At 35.2% G+C, this 22,415-nt stretch overlaps 1 protein-coding gene across 4 annotated transcripts in view; it reads right to left on the bottom strand.

The window, feature by feature from the left end:
* Positions 1-22,415, bottom strand: part of VRK2 (VRK serine/threonine kinase 2) — a 96,944-nt gene that overhangs the window by 14,588 nt on the left and 59,941 nt on the right. For 3 of the 4 annotated variants that reach the window (XM_082672614.1, XM_082672617.1, XM_082672615.1), the window contains exons 8-10: positions 12,841-12,973; positions 4,365-4,485; positions 1,925-1,992 (exon numbers count right to left, since the gene is read on the bottom strand). In XM_082672614.1, coding sequence (XP_082528740.1) covers positions 1,925-1,992; positions 4,365-4,485; positions 12,841-12,973 — 322 coding nt within the window. The remainder of the gene's footprint in view (positions 1-1,924; positions 1,993-4,364; positions 4,486-12,840; positions 12,974-22,415) is intronic. The other variant, XM_082672616.1, reaches the window with a different exon arrangement.

Raw genomic sequence — 22,415 nt, 5'->3', positions numbered from 1 at the left:
CCTTTCAAGATCTGGATTTATTATATTAAGTACACCTTTTAATTTACTAGCATATTTCCAGAGTTATAAAACAAATGCTTTGAGCAGTATGAAATTATGATATTCTTGAATCATCTGCTTTTTAAGCTAGTGAAATATTAAGTATCATTACTATCGTTTCAAGAGGTAGAAACTTTTGAAACTATTATTGATATTATTACACTGAATTGGACATGCATGTTGCAAACTTCTCAGCTGTTTTCATAAAATGTCTTAGTAATAAACCTTTTGTAAATCGGATTCTCATGCTAGCAATACCCACTCTCCTAAGCATAACCAACTAACTTGAGAGACCTTAATAATAAATAATAATATTTATTATAGTTATATATTATAGTTAATATATATTATAGTTAATAATAAAGTTTCAACATTTTGTGCTTTAGAAATAGAAATCTGCATTTTATAAAAGAATAGTATAGACCCAAACAAATGGTTTGTACCGAAAAAGAGGAGCCTGGCACTCCTCCCACCATTTCTCGTACCACTCAAATATTATATTTAGCAACAGCAGTGTCCCAGAAATATACACTGGTCCATAAGCATTTATTGTGTACAATCCAGGGCACATGGGCTTTCTTTCCTAATCCTAAACTGAACAGTTACCTTTTGTGCATGAGAGACAAGAAAAGAGATACACAATTTAAAAAAATTTTTAACATCTCCTCATCTCTCTTTTTGCTGTCCTGTTGAGTAAAATGAAAGCTGTGTGACTTGGTAAAAATGCCAATAAGAATATTAGCCAGAAAGGAATACTGGCATATTGACTGAGTTACTCAGTGCAGTTACATAAATGAAAAGTTTTCATCTTTCAACCCATCCCCCAAAATGAGAATACTACTCTCCCGTTTGCCTCCCTCCATCAGAAGGAAAGAGACAACAGAGGGTGGGAAGCAGAAGACTCATACTGGGTAGACTTGTGGGATTTGGGAAATGGAGGTGGGAAAACAGAACTGGTCTGTTCATTTCCTAAGGAAATGAAAATTTTGGTTTCTGGTCAAAGAAGGGCTGTAAGTATAAGTTTAAGATGATTTAACTCTACTTTTAAACTCTCATGTGGAAACTGATACTATTTGACCTTATCTAGACACTCAGCGTACATATTTACTTTCATAAGTCAGCTAAAAGCTAACTTCGAAGTTGCCCGGTAGAAACAGAGATCAAGATTCACTCTGCCTATCGTCTTGGACAGAAAGCAAGCCGGACAGCAGAAGCAGGCTCTGCTCTGTGAGGCAGTCTAACTCGGTGGTTAACTCGGTGCTGAACAATGTGCCATGCAGCACTTGGGTAATTCTGAATTGCCTTACTATTTTTACTGATAGTACTACCAATTAAAGAATTCCGAAATGGTCTATACTAACATGAAAGAGAAACCTGTTCACTGAAATATACTCCGAATCCCAAGGTCATATGCCTTGCCAATCCAAAAATTTTTTTCTGGCTGTTGAGTCAGACTATAACCCAAGTCTAAACAGCATTCAAGTGTTTAATGGTTTGGTTTTTTAAATTATTAATTGAAAGTAGTCTTTCCTTAGATCAACTTTCTCTTCTTTCAGCAACACACATAGGAACAGAAACAGAAAGTCCACTCTGGAGATACCAGATACAGTTGACCATTAAACCTGTGCATGATTCCCCAAATATACATCTAAAAGAAAGCAATGCCATCAGCAGAGCCCAGAACGCTGCCTGCGTATATTCTTGCAGCATTCTTGTGTCCTGATGAAAAGGATCTAAACAATCTCTTCTCTAGCAACGTATCTGTAACCCTGGAGAGTTTCTTCCCATCACTATGGGAATGGGACTGGGTGCAGCAAAAGCTACAAAACAAGAGTGACAAATGTGGTGAGCTGTAAATCGTATAGGAGAAGGCAGAAGTTATCACCTGACTTACAGCAACTGCTTCCGGAAGGAGCCCATTTAAGCACCGACTCAGGCAGCTCATCCAACAGACTAAAACAAAACAGAGTAACACACAGTGAATTTGTTTGCAATCCTGTGATTTACTGTTTTGATTAGAAAACAAAACTCTGTGGGTCACCAGTAATGTGACTTTCCATACTTTTTTTTTTCACCCACCTGTAATGGGTAAGAGGGTAAGTGGATGGGGGAGATCCCTCCAATCTCACTGATCGATTTTATATCAATCACCTAGAAACTAAATGTAGAACTACAGTATAAATGCTTTAATACAAGGTCTGTACGTGTAGAAATGTAGAAGTAGGGATACATGATTTTTAAAAAAAAAAACCTTAAGAAAAGAATACATAGAAAAATGTTATCTGGATTTTCAAGATATTTCTGCTCAGGTACTCAGCACTGGGGAGGGGCAAATTATTTAATATTTTATGTATATTGTTCTCAATTGGGCAGTTGCTTTATGCTATGCCATGATTAAACAGGTTAACAAGAAATATCCAAAAAACAAAACAAAAAACCCATTATTCTAACACTTTCCAGTGTTTTAGACTGAACAAGTACAAATCTCTTAAGTTGCTTCAGCCACAAATATATAAACATTCAACTAAAATTACTGATATGAATGTTTGATTCACAAACTCAGGCATAGGCAGAATTGCAACAATAAATGCACTGATCTAATATTACCCTATGTTAGGAAAATAAAGGGCATATGGGATACAGTATTATGGTTAAATATACAAGCCTGCCCTTATGGGGAAATTCAGCGTTATGCCTTCTCAGCAAGTTAAATAAATTACGATTATGTATTATATAAAAAGTTTGAACATGTCTTATATATACATAAGATATATATCTGTACGTATCTTAATTATACATATGTCTTAATTATAAACTTCATAATACAATATTAGCTTTATTGGTCAATAGGTTTATATTAGTAATCAGGTCAAAATGAATATATTAATATATGCAAGGGGCCCCAAAATACAAATGGAGATTATGTTTATTAGCATTATATTTTATTATGTAATACCCTATTATATTCAAATACATACATGTAGGTATATTCATTAGAGACATATACAATGATGGCATCTATATATGCATATTGATAAAAGACTAAAATAATACTAGTAGGTCTTATTAAAAGAAAAACACATATAGGATCATTGGAATTAAAATGTTAGTCTTTTAAATAAACTATTTTATTCAAATTAGGTAAACTGAGGTAGAAAATTGGAAACCAAGCCTTTATATATGCCCGTTGCTGTCCTTTGACTTGACCCATATATTGAAAAATGTTAGTCACCTGAGGGTTATATGGACACATCAGTCACCGCAATAAGTAACTGATTAGACAGTTCTAATACTGACATATAAATGTGTTAGTTTTGGGAAAGGGACTAGGACGCTCAAGATTCCAAGTGGAGAAATATTTCATACAATATATGTCAGTATTTACCAATGTAAGCTGCATTATTTTGTATCTGCAGGCTAGCTTCCCTCTCTCTTAAGAACTGATGCCACACTGAATTAGAAAGACTGATTTCTATGGATCAGCTAGCTACCCCTTTTTAAACTTCTGTTGTGACTTGCCCTATTAAAATACAGCTGCTTTTTCCAATTGCGATATTGTATCTGTGGATAACTACTGTTGAGAATATCTTGGTGCATAATGAAAACCTGGCTATGCTGTGCTACATGCAATTGACTTTTTGTTAGGCCTGATCAGTGAGAAAAACAGTAAAATAGTAACCCACTCTATTCTCAGTCTAACCTAATTCTCACCCTAATAGAGTTTAGGTGATAAAAATTGAATGTGGAATATTAAAATGTTTATGTGGCTGCAAAATGATTTCTTACATAAACACCTCATATACAAATTCTGTTTGTTTCTTCCTTAAGAAACAAAACATACACTCCCCCCAATAACAGGATTAAAAACAATGCATGTTGCTCTCACTTGAAAAATATAAGCCCTGTTTGTCCCATTTCACTTTGTTGCTTTGCACAGTTAATATCAATCACACCAAGCTCACACTAACTCCATATACTTATACAATGCTAATCTGAAAATACTCTTCCTTGAAAATACCACCACCTAGAATCTAAGTTTTGGAAAACACCGTGTGAAGGAACAAATATTTCACTTTTTATTTTGTATTACAACTCTCATACATATGATCTCATAGGTGTTAGCTTAATGGATTTTATGTCTGTAAGCTGTTTGGGTTTTTTAAAATATTTTTCAAATTTAAGAAATTTGCTTTGGCTATCCTATTGAATGAATAGGTTGAATGAATGAATAGGTTAAATGGCAGTCTTCTCTGAGATATTAACTCGCTTTAATGTGTCCCTTCAGACCTGGTGCTGTACGTAACGGAATACTTGAAAATCCGTACTTTGTTTTAGCTGTCTGGACAGCCACAGGGTCCTCCAGGTTCTGCTCCCAGGGCAGTCTCCCACATAACCACCGCAGCAGGCAGTAGCCGAGGATTTCAAGGTCACTTCGTCTGGACAGGGCTATAGGAATAAGCATTAAGAGAGCAAGATGAGGGATAAGTCATTTTTGAGAAATAGAGAAATCACTGAATGAACTACCACTGATGAAATATGAAAAAGCCAAATGGGCGATGTGTTTTGTTTGTTCAGCTGGAGTAAAGCTTAAACGCCCAGGCGTTTGGCCCCGGTCCACAGAAAGGCAGTGACTTCTTGCTGTTGAAAGTAAGGGTCAGTTTCCTCACCTCCTCCAACTTCATCCTTCCTGAGTCTGGCCTGTCACATGAACTTGATCTCCATGGCCTCTGACATGATCCAGACAACCCATAACCTGGCACCGACACTTTCTCAAAGAGCCAAGCAGTAAAACAAAGAAAGAAATGTCTGCGGCTCAATTGCTAACACATGTTCCAGGAAGTCCATGGGGTCTGCATTGGTCATGCAGAGACCCTTCAAGTGCAGACTAAACACTGATGGCCTTTCCTGTTCCACTCAGACTAGCAGCACTGGAAATCGGAAAATATGACGAAACTGCCATCTAGTGTACACTATTAAAAAACGGGTCTTTCTTAAGATTTTTCAGTTAAATGAAAAAGCACAGGATACATACGCCTGCTGTTTTGGGTACACGGATCTAAAATTTTACAAATATTATTTTAGATATAAGCAGTGCTAAAGCGAACTTCTGATCAAATCTCCTGAATAAAAAATATAAAGGTAAAGAAATAATGTGCATGAGGGGTGGGGTGCAGGTGGTGGGAAGTAAATTTTAAAGCCAAAGAGAGGTTTCCATAATCTAATATAAGATGGCTTTTCATAAAAATATACAGTAAAAGAACATTTTGAGGCCACTGTAAATATCATTTATATAAAACTACAGACTAGTGCCATAGACTAATTTCATGATAATTTTCTGTATTTTTTTTTTAAAGTAACTGATTTCAAAAGAAGGACAAAAATATCTAAGAAACATGTCAAATATAACAAATATTACTGAAATAATGATTAAAACATTAATAAAATCCCACAAAATAAACTCATTTTTATAACCATTCCAAACTGTTATAAAACAATAGCCTGGCTCACACTTCTACCATTACTTGAATGTTCATCTGTGTAGGGATGTAAAATCTCCTAAGTGCAATACACGGCTGTTAAACCCGCCGTAAACAGGTATCCTGGTTTTATTACCTTTCATTACATACATTCTGAAAAGTCACTCAGTAAACTTAGTTTACTTTAAAAAGTCATCTACAAAGAACAATGCTGCTAGCACATCATAACTACTTTTGGTCACCATACATAAGTTACTATAAAAGCAGAAGACAAGATTAGCTCTTACACATACTCTATCTTAACCGCTATTAGAGTACCGGATTTATTAAAGGCCCTTCAATCAAGCAGAATGCGACGGTCCCATGGGTACTGTTTACTTTCTGCACAAGCTTCAACAATGTCCTAATGCAAGACTTGGCTCCCCTATTAAAATAAAAACACAATCTCTACCACACTGCTTTGTAGTGATTTCTTCAGTAATAAATCTCCCATTAATAATGGAATGGTTCCATTTGTACAGATGTGTTCACAAATCCCTTTTCCATTATGGCTATTCCTGATTACCACCACTTAAAAAAATTCACATCCTCTAATTTTCAAAAAATTATATTCTGGCACCTGTTTGGACGACATAGGCTACACACAAGAGGCCCTCTGAGGAAAAACAATCAGAATTAAAATGGAATGAACCTTCCCAGCCACTTCCCCCAACCCCCCAACTGAGGGATTAATTGATATGAAGCTGTAAGTAATGACAAGTCATTTAGATTTCTGAAGCCAATCTTTCATAAACTGGTCTTCATTTGAAATAGCCCTTCGAGAGTTAACTTACTTCACTATCATAGTTCAGTTTTACCTAATTAAAATACAGCACCACATTTTTCAAACTTTTATTTTCTTTTACTGCATATATACATTAATAATTATTGTTAGGTAAATGTTTTACCACTCACTGTTTCCGATAAGTTCTGCAGACATACATGTAATGTTAAAAAAAAAAATTCTATAGTCACTCTTTCCCACCATTAAACAGAGAGATGAAAGGATTAAAAATGTTTCCAAGTACACACCTTTCCCTGAAATTCCCTCTCAGGGAAACAAACTGCAAAGTGTGATGTGTTTTTGAGACGTTAAACTCTAACACTGTACAAGCGATTATGTCTTTTCTCCATCTACTACATACAGAAGAGTAATTTTAACACTGGTTAAATTAATTAAAATATTTTGGATGACAATATTAGCATCTATGAGTGGGTATGTAATTAACACAATGAACTGATCATATATCTTTAAGTTTAAATAAAGTACATCATCAAAATATAAATGATATGATAATGATAACTGTTGAATCTAGGAATTGAATATTTGGATATTTACTATATTATTCTACTATTTCCTGTATATTTGAAAACAATTAAATAAAATGCTGAAAATTTAAAAAAAGAATTGATCATAGTTGAGGAAGACTACTAATTAACATCTAACAATGAAAATATTTTTTAATTTGAAAGTTGAAACATATATTATGGATTATTTTGGTTTTGTATAATTTGTATTTCTGTATAATTTATTGTAATACATAAGGTTTTTCAGTTGCATTTGATAGTTAACATAATCATTAGCAGCATATTTTCATATAGATTTCCTAAAGTCACAGTTTTACTTATGGTACTTCTGCTTAGAAATACAGGAAGATTTAGTTATCAATATTCTCTTGTCACTTTCTAAATATAATTTAGCATCTAATTTTTATTTCGCATATTAATATGGAACAATGTAAATGAATCTTTTCACTGAAAGCCTGTGGTGTTCTCAGTTGCTCAACATTTCTAAATGATAAAGTATTGCCAAGACTAACCAAAAAAAAAAAAAGGCACAGGTGGGGTGGGACTTGCATTCGATTTCACTAGAAAGCAGATTCCAGAAACAGCTGACACTAGAATACATAATTAAAATAAAAACGATCAATGTGATTTATGAAGCTGCTACCGTGCCAGACACTCTACTGCTTTTATATCATCTTATTTAATCATCCTAACAATATGAGGTATCATTAACCCTGTTGACAAACAAGAAAATAGAGGCTCAGAGAGGTTAAATAACTTGCTCAGTATCACACAGCAAAAAGTCACAGAGCTCTGTATTGAAATCCAAATCTTTCAGAATCCAGAGCCAACACTCCACTCAATCTACCAATTACTTTGCCTCCATTGTTAGTTTTGCACCATTTAGACAACATAACATATACCCTTCTACAGTTAGGGAAGTATTTGAAGCAGGCATTTTAACTTAAAACACCAAAAGACATACTGACCAAAGACAGTTGTATTGGCAAGGAAGAAATAAGCAGCAGATCCTGAGGTCTAAGCTGTAACACTAACAAAATTTTTCATGCAACTATCCTTACATGACACTATTTCTGTAAAACTACTTCATTCTGATGAAGAAGAATGTTTAATTAAAACATTAATTTATAAAGTGTTAAACGGTCCTTCCAAGCTGAAATGAGAACAACAAAGAAATCACATTGGAGGACTGGTCCTTATTCTAATGACAAACTGGAGTAAAATTATCTGGGTGCAATTCACCAAATGGAATGAAAGAACTGGGAGAAAAAGAAAAGTATCAGTGTTAATCCCAAAATGGCTCTGATTATTTGCCTAAAGTGTTTCCTGTTGAGTTTTTTTCTTACATAGAGTAACATTATCAAGTAGGAAGAAAAACAAGATTTGCTAGGAAATAATAAAGTGAACTAGAAAACTTTTGCCTTAAGCAGACAGGGTCTAAATGCTCAAAATACTGGCTTATATACTCAGAAATGACAATAAGAAAGCAGAAAACATCTGAGTAAGACGTTCACCTGAGAAGTGAATGGTGACTATCTGCAGAATAAATTTAAAGTTTATTCTTATTTTTCTAACTAGTAACCTATGTTATTCAGTAGTTTGTCAATTCAGATGTATAAAGAGCTAGGAAATTTTATGGTGGCCACAATTTACTGCAATTTCAAAAAGGATATTAGGAAAGTAGAATACAATGTGTCACATTTCAAATAAAATAATAAACCAGGTCGCTTTTATTTCTTCAGTACCTTTTAAATTCTAAGCCTCAGTTTTTTATGAAACACGTGTGAGGCTTAGGAAAAGTTATTCAACAGAGCAAAGGTATCTTACATTTGACCAATATGTATTCTTAACTCAACCAAATAGTTTAAGACCTATGCCAAGACGTTGAAAGTCATGTCTAAATCTCAAAATTGGGTTATGTCATACAGAAAGAATAGTGTCTTCATTAAAATTTATTTATACATCAACCAAAGACTATTTATAGCAGTGAAATTTACTTAAAAATAAAAATCAACATTGTGTTTTTCTGACTACTAATAGATTCAATAGAGCATATCAATAACTTGGTTTACCTTAATATCTTATAATTGAAAAATGGGTTCCCTTTTCTGAATTATTGTTTAAGAAGATAAATATTGTATAAACCATGTCATTTCCCCAAGTTTGGTAGCATGAAAACACATTCTCAGTTTATTTCACATACATTTTGTAAGCTGGAGTGCTAGATTAGAGTGAAATGAAGCCGTGCAAGAAATAACACAAGACTTGGATTTTATATGCTGTAGCAATTGGCAAAAATTTTTAAAAGTATGTAATATATTTCCTTCCTTGATACTGAACATATTATATAAACAAATGGACATTTAAAATGCAATTTAGATATCATATTTTATGGTCATCAATGATGTCAAATTAAAACAGGTATTATACACTCAGTGCACAAGTCTGAAGTATTTAAAAAAGCTCAGTATGTTAAATGCAGTATATCTCTAGAGAAATTAGGTATTGACTGCATGCCTCAGTGAGCAGAAAAATCTACAAAAATCTATACCACACATTGATCCAAATATTGCTTTTTAACATTACTAAGAATGTAACAAATTTTAAAACAGTATATTTGACACAGATATAATTCTCTGTAATTATCAGGCAACAAGCCCAAAATATGTCAATGTTTATACATGTTGGTTTTTATGAAGAATAAAAAATTAATAACAGATGAGATAAGCCCAAAATATATTACTCTAATTTTACACTAAATGAAGCACTTCAGCCTCTCAGAAAACACTTTTAGGTCATATATGAGAACTGAGTTTGGAAGAATAACTGCAATTTAAAAAATACAGATACATAGACGCACAACAGTTCAAGAATAGTTATCTATCCATTCATCCATCTGTCCATTCACCTCTATATATCTCTATTGATATTTTTTGGCTTATAACAGTACAAGCTACCCTCTCACACAGCTGAACTAGAAAATGCTTAGGTGAAACTGCTGACTGGCACCTTATACAAGCTCCTTCATTATAAAAACCCAACTAATCCACAGAAACATGAGAGTTAGCTTCTGTTTCTGAATAACCACCTCAAAGGTAGCGGAGACCAGATAGTTTGATCAGGTTAACGATATATCTGTTAAGTTGCTAATCCGTAAGTCACTTTTACATTGAAGGCTGAATATTTCCCAGGGCCTGATCGAGCACAGATAAACCTAAAACATAACAAATGCTTTGATAACGAGAGGTTATATTTCCTAGTGATAACTTGTTTTACTCTTTATGTTTTCCTTTGCATTATCTTCCTCAGTATTTATTTGAGCTTATAGCTGGACTGGTACAGAAAAGATTCTTCTGAGATTAAACTACGTAGTGTGTACTGAAAGTAAACACATGAATATTTATGAATCTGACATTCTGCATTTACCTATAAGGATTTATGGCCTTGTTTAATTCTAGTTTCTAGATATGACTAAATGATTACTTCATTTCTAATAAAATCCTAAAGTGAAATGTTTTATTTTGGAAAATTAAATGTAAAACATGAAGAATGAATAGTATTCAAATATTTGAGGATACCAAACCTTTCTTTTTTTATGCTAGACTAAAACTGCATGTTAAAATTTCAGCAAATATATATATATATATATTTATGTGTGTATGTCTACATCTATGTATATATACATGTATGTGTATATACATGCATATATGTGTATATATACGCATATATATGTATACCTACATGTAAATACAGATATGGTGAAAAGTTTAGTGTACATTCTATTTTAAATGCATTAAGGGAATCTAATTTTTATAGAAATCTTGTGAAACCCATGATGAATACTCACTCCAGCTCATCACTTTCAAATACCAAAAATACGTAATGTAGGCTCTCCCCTGAGTAGTCTTCCCAAAGAGATAATATCTTTTCCCCATCATTCTCAGTTCAATCTTCTCTCCAAAGACCTAGCATTGTGAAATCTACCCAACTCATCAACATGTATTATTATTTAGGGAGCAAAAAACTTAAATGCACTATGGAATAAAATTTTGTTCAAATCTTTCATGAAGACGGCATAATGAAAATACTGCCCTAAACTATGGAATAACTAAGGAGGACTTCCAGAATTACCACAGTCCAAACACTGACCAGACCAACATACGACAACTCGACTTTCCCATTCCACAATCACAGTGGCTTCCTAAATTGTTTTTTTTTCTTTTTGCGGTACGCGGGCCTCTCACTGTTGTGGCCTCTCCCGTTGCGGAGCACAGGCTCCGGACGCGCAGGCTCAGCGGCCATGGCTCACGGGCCCAGCCGCTCCGCGGCATGTGGGATCTTCCCGGACCGGGGCACGAACCCGTGTCTCCGGCATCGGCAGGCGGACTCTCAACCACTGAGCCACCAGGGAAGCCCCTAGATGTTTTTTTAATAGTCAGAATCTAATAGGATCAGTATTAGAGCTATGGGTTGAACTAAGTGGCCCAACCATAAGTTAATATCATCATTGACATAATTGGACCAAAGCTTAAGAATCTGTATGATGAATTTCCAGTTACACCACTATCAAAAAGTACTCTCAGGTTTCTAAATATTCTTTCATACTAATATATCGGGCAAATCACTACTTTTCTAACCAAACTATCCTTGAAAAAAAAAATGTAGTGATTTCACTTATTTTGATAAGGAGTATAAAAGGTAATTTCTATTCCAGAAAATTTAACCTATGATTCTTCTTGAAAAGAAAAAGGTATACAACCGACACATTTGTTTTACTTTCTCATTGGCCTACATTAAACTACTGTGGGTTTTAATTGCTCTGGAAAATGATCAAGACCCTCTACATTACATGGTCAATGGTCCTTTTAATAGAAAAGGCAATAATATACAGTTGTTTGCACCAACTAAAACTCGTTAGAAAGTATCAGTTTAGGGTAACAGTTCAACAGCCATTAACAAGTGCAAATGTCTAACTGCCTTTTAGTGAAAATGTGATCCTTTCAAAGCAGTTTAAAAATTATTTGTACGGTTTAGCATATTTGAAAATACTTTTATAAACAAAGTTTATGAAGAATATAATTTTGAAAGACAAAGTTTTTCAATAATCACCATTTTCTTTTTTACTAGCATAACATTAGGATTGACTTTTTGTCTTGCTGACAGAGCAACTAAGAAAGTACAGTTGCATTGACCATATTGATTGTGAACAAAGCAACCATCAGTGGGACTCCGCACCATATATTTTCAATATTGACCTCCTACTTCCTTCTCCATGGCTTTCTGGGTCGGCTATTGGATTTAGACTGCAGTGTAATAAACAGCTAAGGTTTAATTAATGGTAAATGAATACAAGACATAGGTTGTGACTTTAACTAATTAGGGAATTGTTGCATTAAGTCTCCCTTGGAATGCAAGGCAGTATAATCAATGTCCAATAAAAGGCCTATGTATGTAATTTACCTGCAAATGTGTTTCCAATACCATCAAAGTGAGTTTAAATAAGTAAGATATATGAAAGGCGACTAGGAGAGATTTCCACAAGTTAACACTTCATAGATTCAGAAAAGATTTCCTTATTGTTGAGATGGTATCTTCTAAAGCTCTGATAAGGGCACAATGAAAAACAGGAATAATTCTTCACATGTGTACCTGTACCAAATCTGTAATTGTCACTACAGCATAAAAATTCAGTTGCTGACCTCCAAGTTTAACCTAAACAAACTAGTACTTTCCTGTCCCAAATGAGCATCAAGTTTTGCTTACTTGACACCTTTTATTCCTTCTTCACTTGTCGAAGTCTGTATCTCCTCCCTCTGTTAGAATATTCATTGGCATACAGGAACTCACTACTTTTGATAAACATCTCACCAATGTTCTCATTCTTCAAGCTGACTATGCAAAGGTCATTTCATGGAGCCTTAAGGCTCTTTGTTCTAATTATTCCTCTGAAATAAAAATAAGAAAAAAAGAAACCTACCTACTCCCTTGTGAGCATCCAAGCTGGTAAACTCTATTGTCCCATTATGGCTTTTTCTAGGATTTTCTTGATACTGTTTGTGGTTCCCATTGGGACAATATCTGTAGGAAAGTCCATAATCTGCAAGATAAACCTGAAAGACATGAACAGACAAATGAATAATGTTTTTATCCTCTGAAAATATAACCTTTATAATTAAGTCTTAAGAAACTGACAGGTTAAGAGAGCCTCAGATCTACATTTGATTAAACCAAATGGTGCCTTAGGATAAAATATATACAACTGGGGGCCATAACAATGAACTTTCTAACTTAAATCCTGTCTTCATCATAGGCAAGTCTTGTTTCTGAGTTGACTTAGATTTTCAGTCTTTTTATTTTGCTCTTAAATTCCCTTCCCTCCAGGTGGGCATGTAGACGTCATAAACCACAATATGTCTTTTTATCTGTACAGCGTATGAGGCTCTGCCTTTTTTGTAACCCCTTCCTGTAAACAAAACTGTTTCCAGCAGGGAGGGGAGATGAGAGCAAACAATCTAAAAATCTTAACCTAATGTTACAGGAGTGTCCATTAACAAGAAGTATAAAAATAATGAACAGACGGTAAGAGGTAATGACCCTTAAAAAAAAAAACACCATCATGTTGTCCGTATTTAAGAATGGAACATCAATGCAGTACTTTTGGCCTTTCAGACGAATCCATATCATCACTGTTACCTGTAAGTCAGTCAGAATTGCAAGCTGGGTTTCCAAACAGAATATAGATTGTTAAAAGTCAGATAGCAATTCAAGTGAATTTTTCTCAGATTACTTTTGGAGAGAGAGAAGGGAGGGGAGAAGTAGTTTTACAGATAGAACATACACCGAATCGGGAACAGTTACGAATAGACATTTATTCTGACATGTAGTCAGAATATTGTACTTCCCTGTTATATGTTACCATGCTCCTCCCCCCACCCCCTGGAAAAGAAAGCAGTTTCAACGTTTAAAATGTGTTGTTTCACGTGTGTTTCTTTAAAATTTAGAGAATAAGGCAACATTTCATGATGCAGCTTTAAGACAATAGAGTATTACAACTGGTATTTTAAAAGATATCTATTAAAAGAAAATTAAATTTTAGTTTAAGTTTTTGGTTTCAGGATAGCCTAAGTAGGAGATATTTTGAATTTCAAAATATAAACAGCACAGCTTCCTTCACTTGTTGGAGGACATAGCTTGCTGGAATGTCTGAAAACATGATATTTCAGTTTTGTCTCTCACTCACAGATGCTATTTCTCAAGATGGCCTCAGGAGTAACTGCCCAAAGTAATTACACTTCAGGATCAGATGCATAACTGGTTGCTTGCTTTCACTATTTATGATGCATTTTTATCTTTATTTATTTTGAAAACTAAATAGACTTCACTTTGCAAAGTAGATATCCTGAGAATGTACATATTGATAGCAAACGGAAACATATTTTAAATACACTACAACAGTTTCCTATTAAAAAAAACGATCAAGATGTTTTTCATGTAGATTAACCAAAAAAAAAAGACCTAAAATTTATGGATGTTTTATGGCTAAAATATGGATTATGCCTCATATGTATCGATACCAGAGAGCATGATAAGAGCTTAATGTTCATCGACCGATGAACAGATATCCTGTAGGAAGGTACCATTATCTCCATTTTACTTGTAAGCAAACTGTAGCTCAGTCAGTGACATTGTGACTTGTGTAGTAAAATGGGGCCAGAGTCTGACTCCAGAATCCTCATCTCAATCACAACGAAACTCAAAGGCACTAGACAAGTTAAACAGATAAGAAAGTACTCAAGACTACTGTAATAGTCTTGAGTACTGTAATAGTCTTACAGTACTGTAAGACTACTGATCTCAACTCCACTGAAACAAAAGTTGGGAAAGTTTTTAAGAGCTGAGGCTGAGCTAGTGAAGAGTACTGGAGAACACTGAGGGGATACAGGTCAACATGACTGGGTTATCTACGTTTGCTAATTGGTGCTTAGGCTCCTATCCCCACCTCAAAGACTGTAGAGATAGGAGAACACTTTTTAATAAAGATTACATTTTAAAGGGATGACTCCCAGGTCGTGGAGGTCCTTGAGAAAGACATGCCTGGGTTGTAAAACTGGCAAGAGGCTGGGAGAAGATTCACATCTCAAAGGAGCAGAGAAAGAATTTATAATTTCAAAGTTTCTTAAGTAAATGCTGTAAGAAAAGGGAGGACAGGAGCTTACGGTCAGGAGGAAACATGTCTAAAGTTTAGTCAAGCTGAGGAGAACTTTAAGGCCCTCTTGGTCATCACTGAGCTATGGGCCTCAAGGTAGTGCTGCGTTACTCAAACTTTGAAGGGCAATGCAGGATCTACATTTAATATAAAGACAAGAAGCTAACAATATAGTAAAGGAAACATGCACTAACCATTTGACTCAGAATACACTAACTCATTTGAATAATGCTGCAGTGAACACGGGAGTACAGATCTCTTTGAGATAATGATTTTGTTCCCTGTGGAAATATACCAAGAAGTTAGACTGATGGATCATATGGTAGTTCTATTTTTAATTTTTTGAGCAACCTCCATGTTGTTTTCCATAGTAGCTGTACCAGTTTACATTTCCACCAACAGTAAACAAGGGTTCCCTTTTTTCCACAACCTCACAGCAATTATTATTTTTTGTCTTTTTGATAAAAGCCTTGTTCACAGGTGTGAGTTGATATCTCATTATGGTTTTGATTTGCATTTCCTTTATAATTAGTGATGTTGAACACCTTTTAATGTACCTGTCAGCCATCTGGATCTCCTCTTTGGAAAAATGTTCAGGTCCTCTGCTCAATTTTTAAATTGTCTTATTTTGTTTTACTAATTGGGTAGTATGACTTCTTTATATATTTTGGATACTAACCCTTTATCGAATATATAATTTGCAAATATCTTATCCCATTCAGTAGGTTGTCTTTTCATTTTGTTGATGGTTTCCTCGCTGTGCAGAAGCTTTTAAGTTTGATGTCATCCCACTTGTTTATTTTTGCTTTGTTCCCCTTGCCAGAGGAGACATATGTAGAAAAGACATTGCTAAGACCAATGGCAAAAAGCATACTGCCTATGTTTTCTTCTAGGAGCTTTATGGTTTCAAGCTTTATGTTCAAGGCTTTAATCCATTTTTAGTTAATTTTTGTGTAAGGTGTAAGACAAACGGGTGTCCAATTTTATTCTTTGCCATGTGGATGTCCAGTTTTCCCAACACCACTTATTTAAGAGACTAACCTTGCCCCATGTATATTCTTGGCTCCTTTGTCAAAAATTGACCATATATGCGTGAGTTTATTTCCAGGGTCTCTAATCTGCTCAATTGGTCTGTGTCTTTTTTTTATGTCAGTAACATACTGTTTTGATTACTATAGCTTTGTAATATAGTTTGAAATCAAAAAGTGTGATGCCTCTGGTGGTTTTGTTCTTTGCAGGATTGCTTTGGCTACTTGGGGCCCTTTATGGTTCACAGAAATTTTTGGATTGTTTTTCTACTTCTGTGAAAAATGCCATTGGAATTTTGAAAGGGACTGAACTGAATCTTTAGAGTGCTTTGGGTAGTATGGACAGTTTAACAATATTCTTCTAATCCATGAGCATGGAGTATCTTGCCGTTTATTTGTGTCTTCTTGAATTTCTTTCATCAATGTTTTGTGGAGTTTAGTGTACAGATCTTTCATGTTCTTGGCTAAGTTTATTGCTAAATATTTTATTCTTTTTGATGCTATTGTAAATGGAATTGTTTTAATTTCTCTTTCCAATAGCTCGTTGTTAGGGTATAGAAAAGCAACTGATTTTTGTCAATTGATTTTGTATCCTGCACCTTTACTGAATTCATTTATTCGAACAATTTTTTTGTGGAGTCTTCAGGGTTTTCTCTATATAATATAATGTCATTGACAGGGACCATTTTACTTCTTCCCATCCAATTTAGATGTCTTTTATCTCTTTTTCTTGCCTAATTACTCTGGCTAGGACTTCCAGTACTATATTGAATAAAAATGGCGAGAGTGGGCATATTTGTCTTGTTCTTGATATCAGACTTTTCACTGTTGGTGTTGTCTATTTTTGTAATACAGTATAGAATTTGTGGTTCTGTCCATTTCTGAAATTTTCTTGAAGTCAAAAATAAGTTTAAGCAGAAAACCCAATCTACAGTAGGGTTTGCAGTCTAGGTCCTGTTTTTTGTATGTCCTTGAGCTAAGACTTAGTCTCAGTTAACTTTTTTTATATTATCACCTTTTTTCTGTGAAATAAAAAATAACAACTCATTAATATTTTTCACTTTAAGTATAAATACATATAATAACCCTAGTTTTAGACAAGCCTATAGTAGGAATCTCAAGATCATCAAGATCAGGTAGGGGGTTATTATTTGTATTATAATAAGACTAGACATAGGAAAATTTAAATATCTAGATCCCTAATGCATTTTAAATGATTTTCTTCTTATGCAACTTTTCTGAATTTAGTAACCATTTCCTTTCTCCATGAATAGAAGAACAGCCTTGACCACTTCTCTTTACTTTAATCATAGATCTTTCGATCATACTGTACTGCCTCTCACATTTCCACATGCTACTCTCACTTTTCTCTCATCCCTCTTAGATATGTACTATGGTTTAGTTTTGTTTGGTTTTTTACAACTTTGTGAGGTAGGTAGGGGAGATGTGTCATTATACACATTTAACAGATGAAAAATAATGTGATACACCTAAATAATGCAAGTCAGCCAACAGTCAGTCACTAAGTTCAGCTTCTACAAAAGATTTTATTGTTTTAGTGAATTTCTCAGCTGTTTCCTCCCCCTCAAAAAACACCTCATCTTCACTAATGCTTTCAAGGACTTTCAATTTTAATACTTTATTATTGAAAAGGTAATGTAGTAGCCACTGAGGTACAATCCCATCAAGAAAGAAATGGCCTAAACAAATGGGACCTAATGAAACTTCAAAGCTTTTGCACAGCAAAGGAAACCATAAACAAGACCAAAAGACAACCCTAAGAATGGGAGAAAATATTTGCAAATGAAGCAACTGACAACAGATTAATCTCCAAAATTTACAAGCAGCTCATGCAGCTCAATAACAAAAAAACAAACAACCCAATCCAAAAATGGGCAGAAGACCTAAAGAGACATTTCTCCAAAGAAGATATACAGACTGCCAAAAAACACATGAAAGAATGCTCAACATCATTAATCATCAGAGAAATGCAAATCAAAACTACAATGAGATATCATCTCACACCAGTCAGAATGACCATCATCAAAAAATCTAGAAACAATAAATGCTGCAGAGGGTGTGGAGAAAAGGGAACACTCTTGCACTGCTGGTGGGAATGTGAATTGGTTCAGCCACTATGGAGAACAGTATGGAAGTTCCTTAAAAAACTACAAATAGAACTACCATATGACCCAGCAATCCCACTACTGGGCATATACCCTGAGAAAACCAAAATTCAAAAAGAGTCATGTACCCAAATGTTCATTGCAGCTCTATTTACAATAGCCCGGAGATGGAAACAACCTAAATGCCCATCATCGGATGAATGGATAAAGAAGATGTGGCACATATATACAATGGAATATTACTCAGCCATAAAAAGAAACAAAATTGAGCTCTTTGTAATGAGGTGGATAGACCTAGAGTCTGTCATACAGAGTGAAGTAAGTCAGAAAGAAAAAGACAAATACCGTATGCTAACACATATATATGGAATTTAAGAAAAAAAAATGTCATGAAGGACGTAGGGGTAAGACAGGAATAAAGGCGCAGACCTACTAGAGAACGGACTTGATATGGGGAGGGGGAAGGGTGAGCTGTGACGGGGCGAGAGAGAGGCATGGACATATATACACTACCAAACGTAAGGTAGATAACTAGTGGGAAGCAGCCGCATAGCACAGGGAGATCAGGTCGGTGACCGCCTGGAAGGGTGGGATAGGGAGGGTGGGAGGGAGGGAGATGCAAGAGGGAAGAGATATGGGAACATATGTATATGTATAACTGATTCACTTTGTTATAAAGCAGAAACTAACACACCATTGTAGAGCAATTATACCCCAATAAAGATGTTAAAAAAAAAAAAAAAGAAAGAAATGGCCTTTCACCTGTGACGAGGGCAATAATCTGACAACTTCCAGAGGCAGGGCCATTAGGAACCACCACAGCATGTGAGCCAAGGTGACACTCTTCCCAGGCAGTTCCTACTAAAGAATGATCATGGTGGGAATGCTGTGTGGCTATTTCTACCCAATTGGAGACTCTTCTAATGGAACCCTTTTGCTCTGGTGCTCCCTAATGGGTTGGCTGAGACTTTCTCAGAACTGTATCATAGTCTGAGCTCTCCCTGCCCAATCCTTCTCCTTTCCTTTCACAGGTGTCATTGCAACATCCTACTCTGAAAGCTTTCCTTGTCCAAACATGTTTCCTCTCCTTTTGTCTTTCTATTATATAGGTACTCTACTCCCTTCCCTCAATAAAGCCCTTGCACTCGTAATGCTGTCTCAGCATCTGCCTCTCTGAAAAACAAATTTGACAAAGGTAGTCAGTAAATCATAGCCTTAATTTGAAGCACTAAACTAATAATGATGAAAAACAAATTAGCCTTTGATGACCATGAAAATCACAACTTTCCTATACCAAACAGATCTGCCTCAAAAATTAACTTCCTATTTTACCTAGCCAGATTTGCATCCATATATGCCACATTCTCAAGTTATGCATTTAATTAAACCTTTACTTCCCTCTCCTTGCTTTCTGATGCTTGTAAGGTCTTACACCACTTTGTTTTTCCAAATGGATGGGTGAAAGGAATGATTAAAGAGCACCCTGTGATAACTCTTCTTTGCAGTGAATTGCACTGGAAGGGCCTTTGTCTTCAATTCAGCACCCCTCCACGGATACCCCAAGTGCTCTTCTCCACTTCCTAGCACACCTCCTGGATTCACATCTCACACTTCCGAGATCCACCACTAATACCTGAATTCTATTCTGGTACGTAGATCCTTTTAACCTCATGGCAATTCATTGGGTTTTCATTTGTGTTCAGATGGATTTACCTTTTTAAAATGTACAAAGTATTTAGCTTTTATTTATGCCTTGGATCCACATTTATAGGCTGTAAAATCCTATGGGACAAGGAGCCAGGATAATGATATATACATTTTTGTATCCATGACAGCACCTACTCTGAGGTCTTCTGCACAGTATAGGCTTAAATAAAATTTCACTGATTTGACTTGATGGTAATAATTGGACAAATAGAAGTAAATTCCTTTCAACAGATGCCAAGCATGGTAAAATATCAAGAATCATACATTCTAAAAAGGAAAGAAAAACAAAAATGAATGTGTATTATTGAATACTTGCTATGTGAAGGCATTATGTGCTTTACAGAAGTCAAATTATTTAACCCTCATGACACTAAGAGCAAGTTATTTTAAGATATCTTGAGGATGAGAAAACACAATGAGTGAGTTTAGGTGCTCTGTGCAAAACAACTAAACTTATAGTAACTGGCAAGGCTGAGATCCAAACCTAAATCAGCCTGACCAGAAGACTGAGATTTTTCCATACGTCCCACACAGAGGAAGGAGAGATGACCCAAGCACATCTAGAGGTAACATCTACTCCAACAAAAGTATAACAGATTTAAATGTAATAATATTTTAGAGTAGGGGGAGGTTACTTCCTAATTGGGTAACTCAAAGAACAAAATGACATTGATTTGGGCCTTGAAAAATACCTAAGATTTCCACAAATGGAGATAGGGAAGAAGAGATAAAACAAGGAAAACCAGGGCTGGGTCAGTGTGTGCTGGGAGTGAAGAGGTTATTGGAAACACAAGCCGGAAAAAAAACTGGTTAGCATGAGTTTACAGGAAGCTTTGAAAACCATGCTAAGAAGCTGGGACACAATTTTTGTATGCAAAAAGTCAACAAAGGTTTTTGGCAAGGAATAATATTATCAGCACTGGCAGCATCATAATGGGGAAATGAAAGCAGAGAGTCCATTTAGGAGAATATGACATTAGTCCAGGCAAGAGACAGTGGGAGGCTGGACTAGGGCACTGGTGAACAAAGAAGGGAGACAAAGAACAGAGCCATAAGAGGGTTGAGAGATAGAGTCAAAGATAACTGAAAACCATGTGGCTAGCTGGGTATATGAGGATTCAATGAATAGACAAAAAGAGAATAGGAGGAAGAAGAGAAGATTTGGAAAGAAAATGATTTACTCATTTCTGTACCAAAAGCAAACTGGTTGATTGATGGCTAACACCCTAATCCAACCAGTTCCTGGTTCTCTCAGTTTATGCAGAACTGAGTGATAGACTCATAGTTGATGGAAAAAATAAAAGACCTCCTTCCCATCAAGAGTCAAATCTGCTGCCTTTCTGTTCCTCAATCAACCAGGAACTAAGTATCAAACAGCCAGAATGGCTCACATGGAAGCATTTCTCAACACTTGATATGTTGGACAGGAAAATGTGAGCTGGAGAAGGGCTGCAAGAGATTATGGAGCTGGAAGAGAAAAAAGATGCTAATCTGGACAGATGTCATTGCCCACTGAGACGCGACCACCCACTAAATCACATTACTCCTTTACCGCCACTTTGCAGATCCACATTAGAGAAGAGATGCAAATACACCCCAAGATGTGATTCACTTTTCAAGAACTTAAAATTTTCCTGTTGTAAAATCTAATCACCTTATCATAATTTAGACTATTTTATACAATTAAACCCTTTTAATTAGCACACCCTGTTGTAGCAAGAAATGTATCTTAAGCTCTCATCAGAGACTGATGGAAATTATACAATGGAGGGAGATAGTCACTATTCGTGACTTTGTTTAGTGGCAATTTAGAAAACAGTTTCAAAACTCTAGGAAAAATATATAGACTTATTCAGCAACTTTAAAAGCTTTTATGTAAAAAAAAAAAGCCAGCATTTATCTTATTTGAATAGCACATAATATTTTCCTATTCTTTCAACAAGATACCATAATGTGAAAATCTTCACAATAAACTAAATGCTTATTGACTAATGGAAACCACTACATGCCAAAAGGGGAATGAAGCATGGAATGAATAAGCAGCATGTTTATGTTCACAGAAGTTATTCATATCTACTAAAAACCTATATGTAGCCTCATGGCTGCTACTACGTTTTGATATAAATATGTGCTTTTTATTCTTTTATTATACAGTACTTTTTTTGTTTCTCCTCAACTTCCCTACCTTCTTTTTGCCAGTAACACGATGCCACAGATGACACATGTGCATTATCACTATTCAGCCCAGACAAAAGAATATGACTTTTAAAAGCTGCCAGGTTACTTTTCAAACAGGATGCTTATTAGAATAAACATGAAGATATATTTTTCAAAAATACAGTTTGACCTTATATATTGTTTTACATGTGCTTTATATGTTGGGTTTTTTTTTCCTCCTAGATCTCACAACTACCTACTCATTGAGAGTGAGAGATTTAAAGACACATCCATGGAGTCATCATATGAAGAACAAGCAGAAAGCTGT

This window comes from Grampus griseus, assembly GCF_964374135.1.
Source record: "Grampus griseus genome assembly, chromosome: 15".
Classification (NCBI taxonomy): Eukaryota; Metazoa; Chordata; class Mammalia; order Artiodactyla; family Delphinidae; genus Grampus; species Grampus griseus.
Note: the sequence above shows the minus strand (reverse complement) of the source record. Positions and strands in the feature narration are given on the sequence as shown.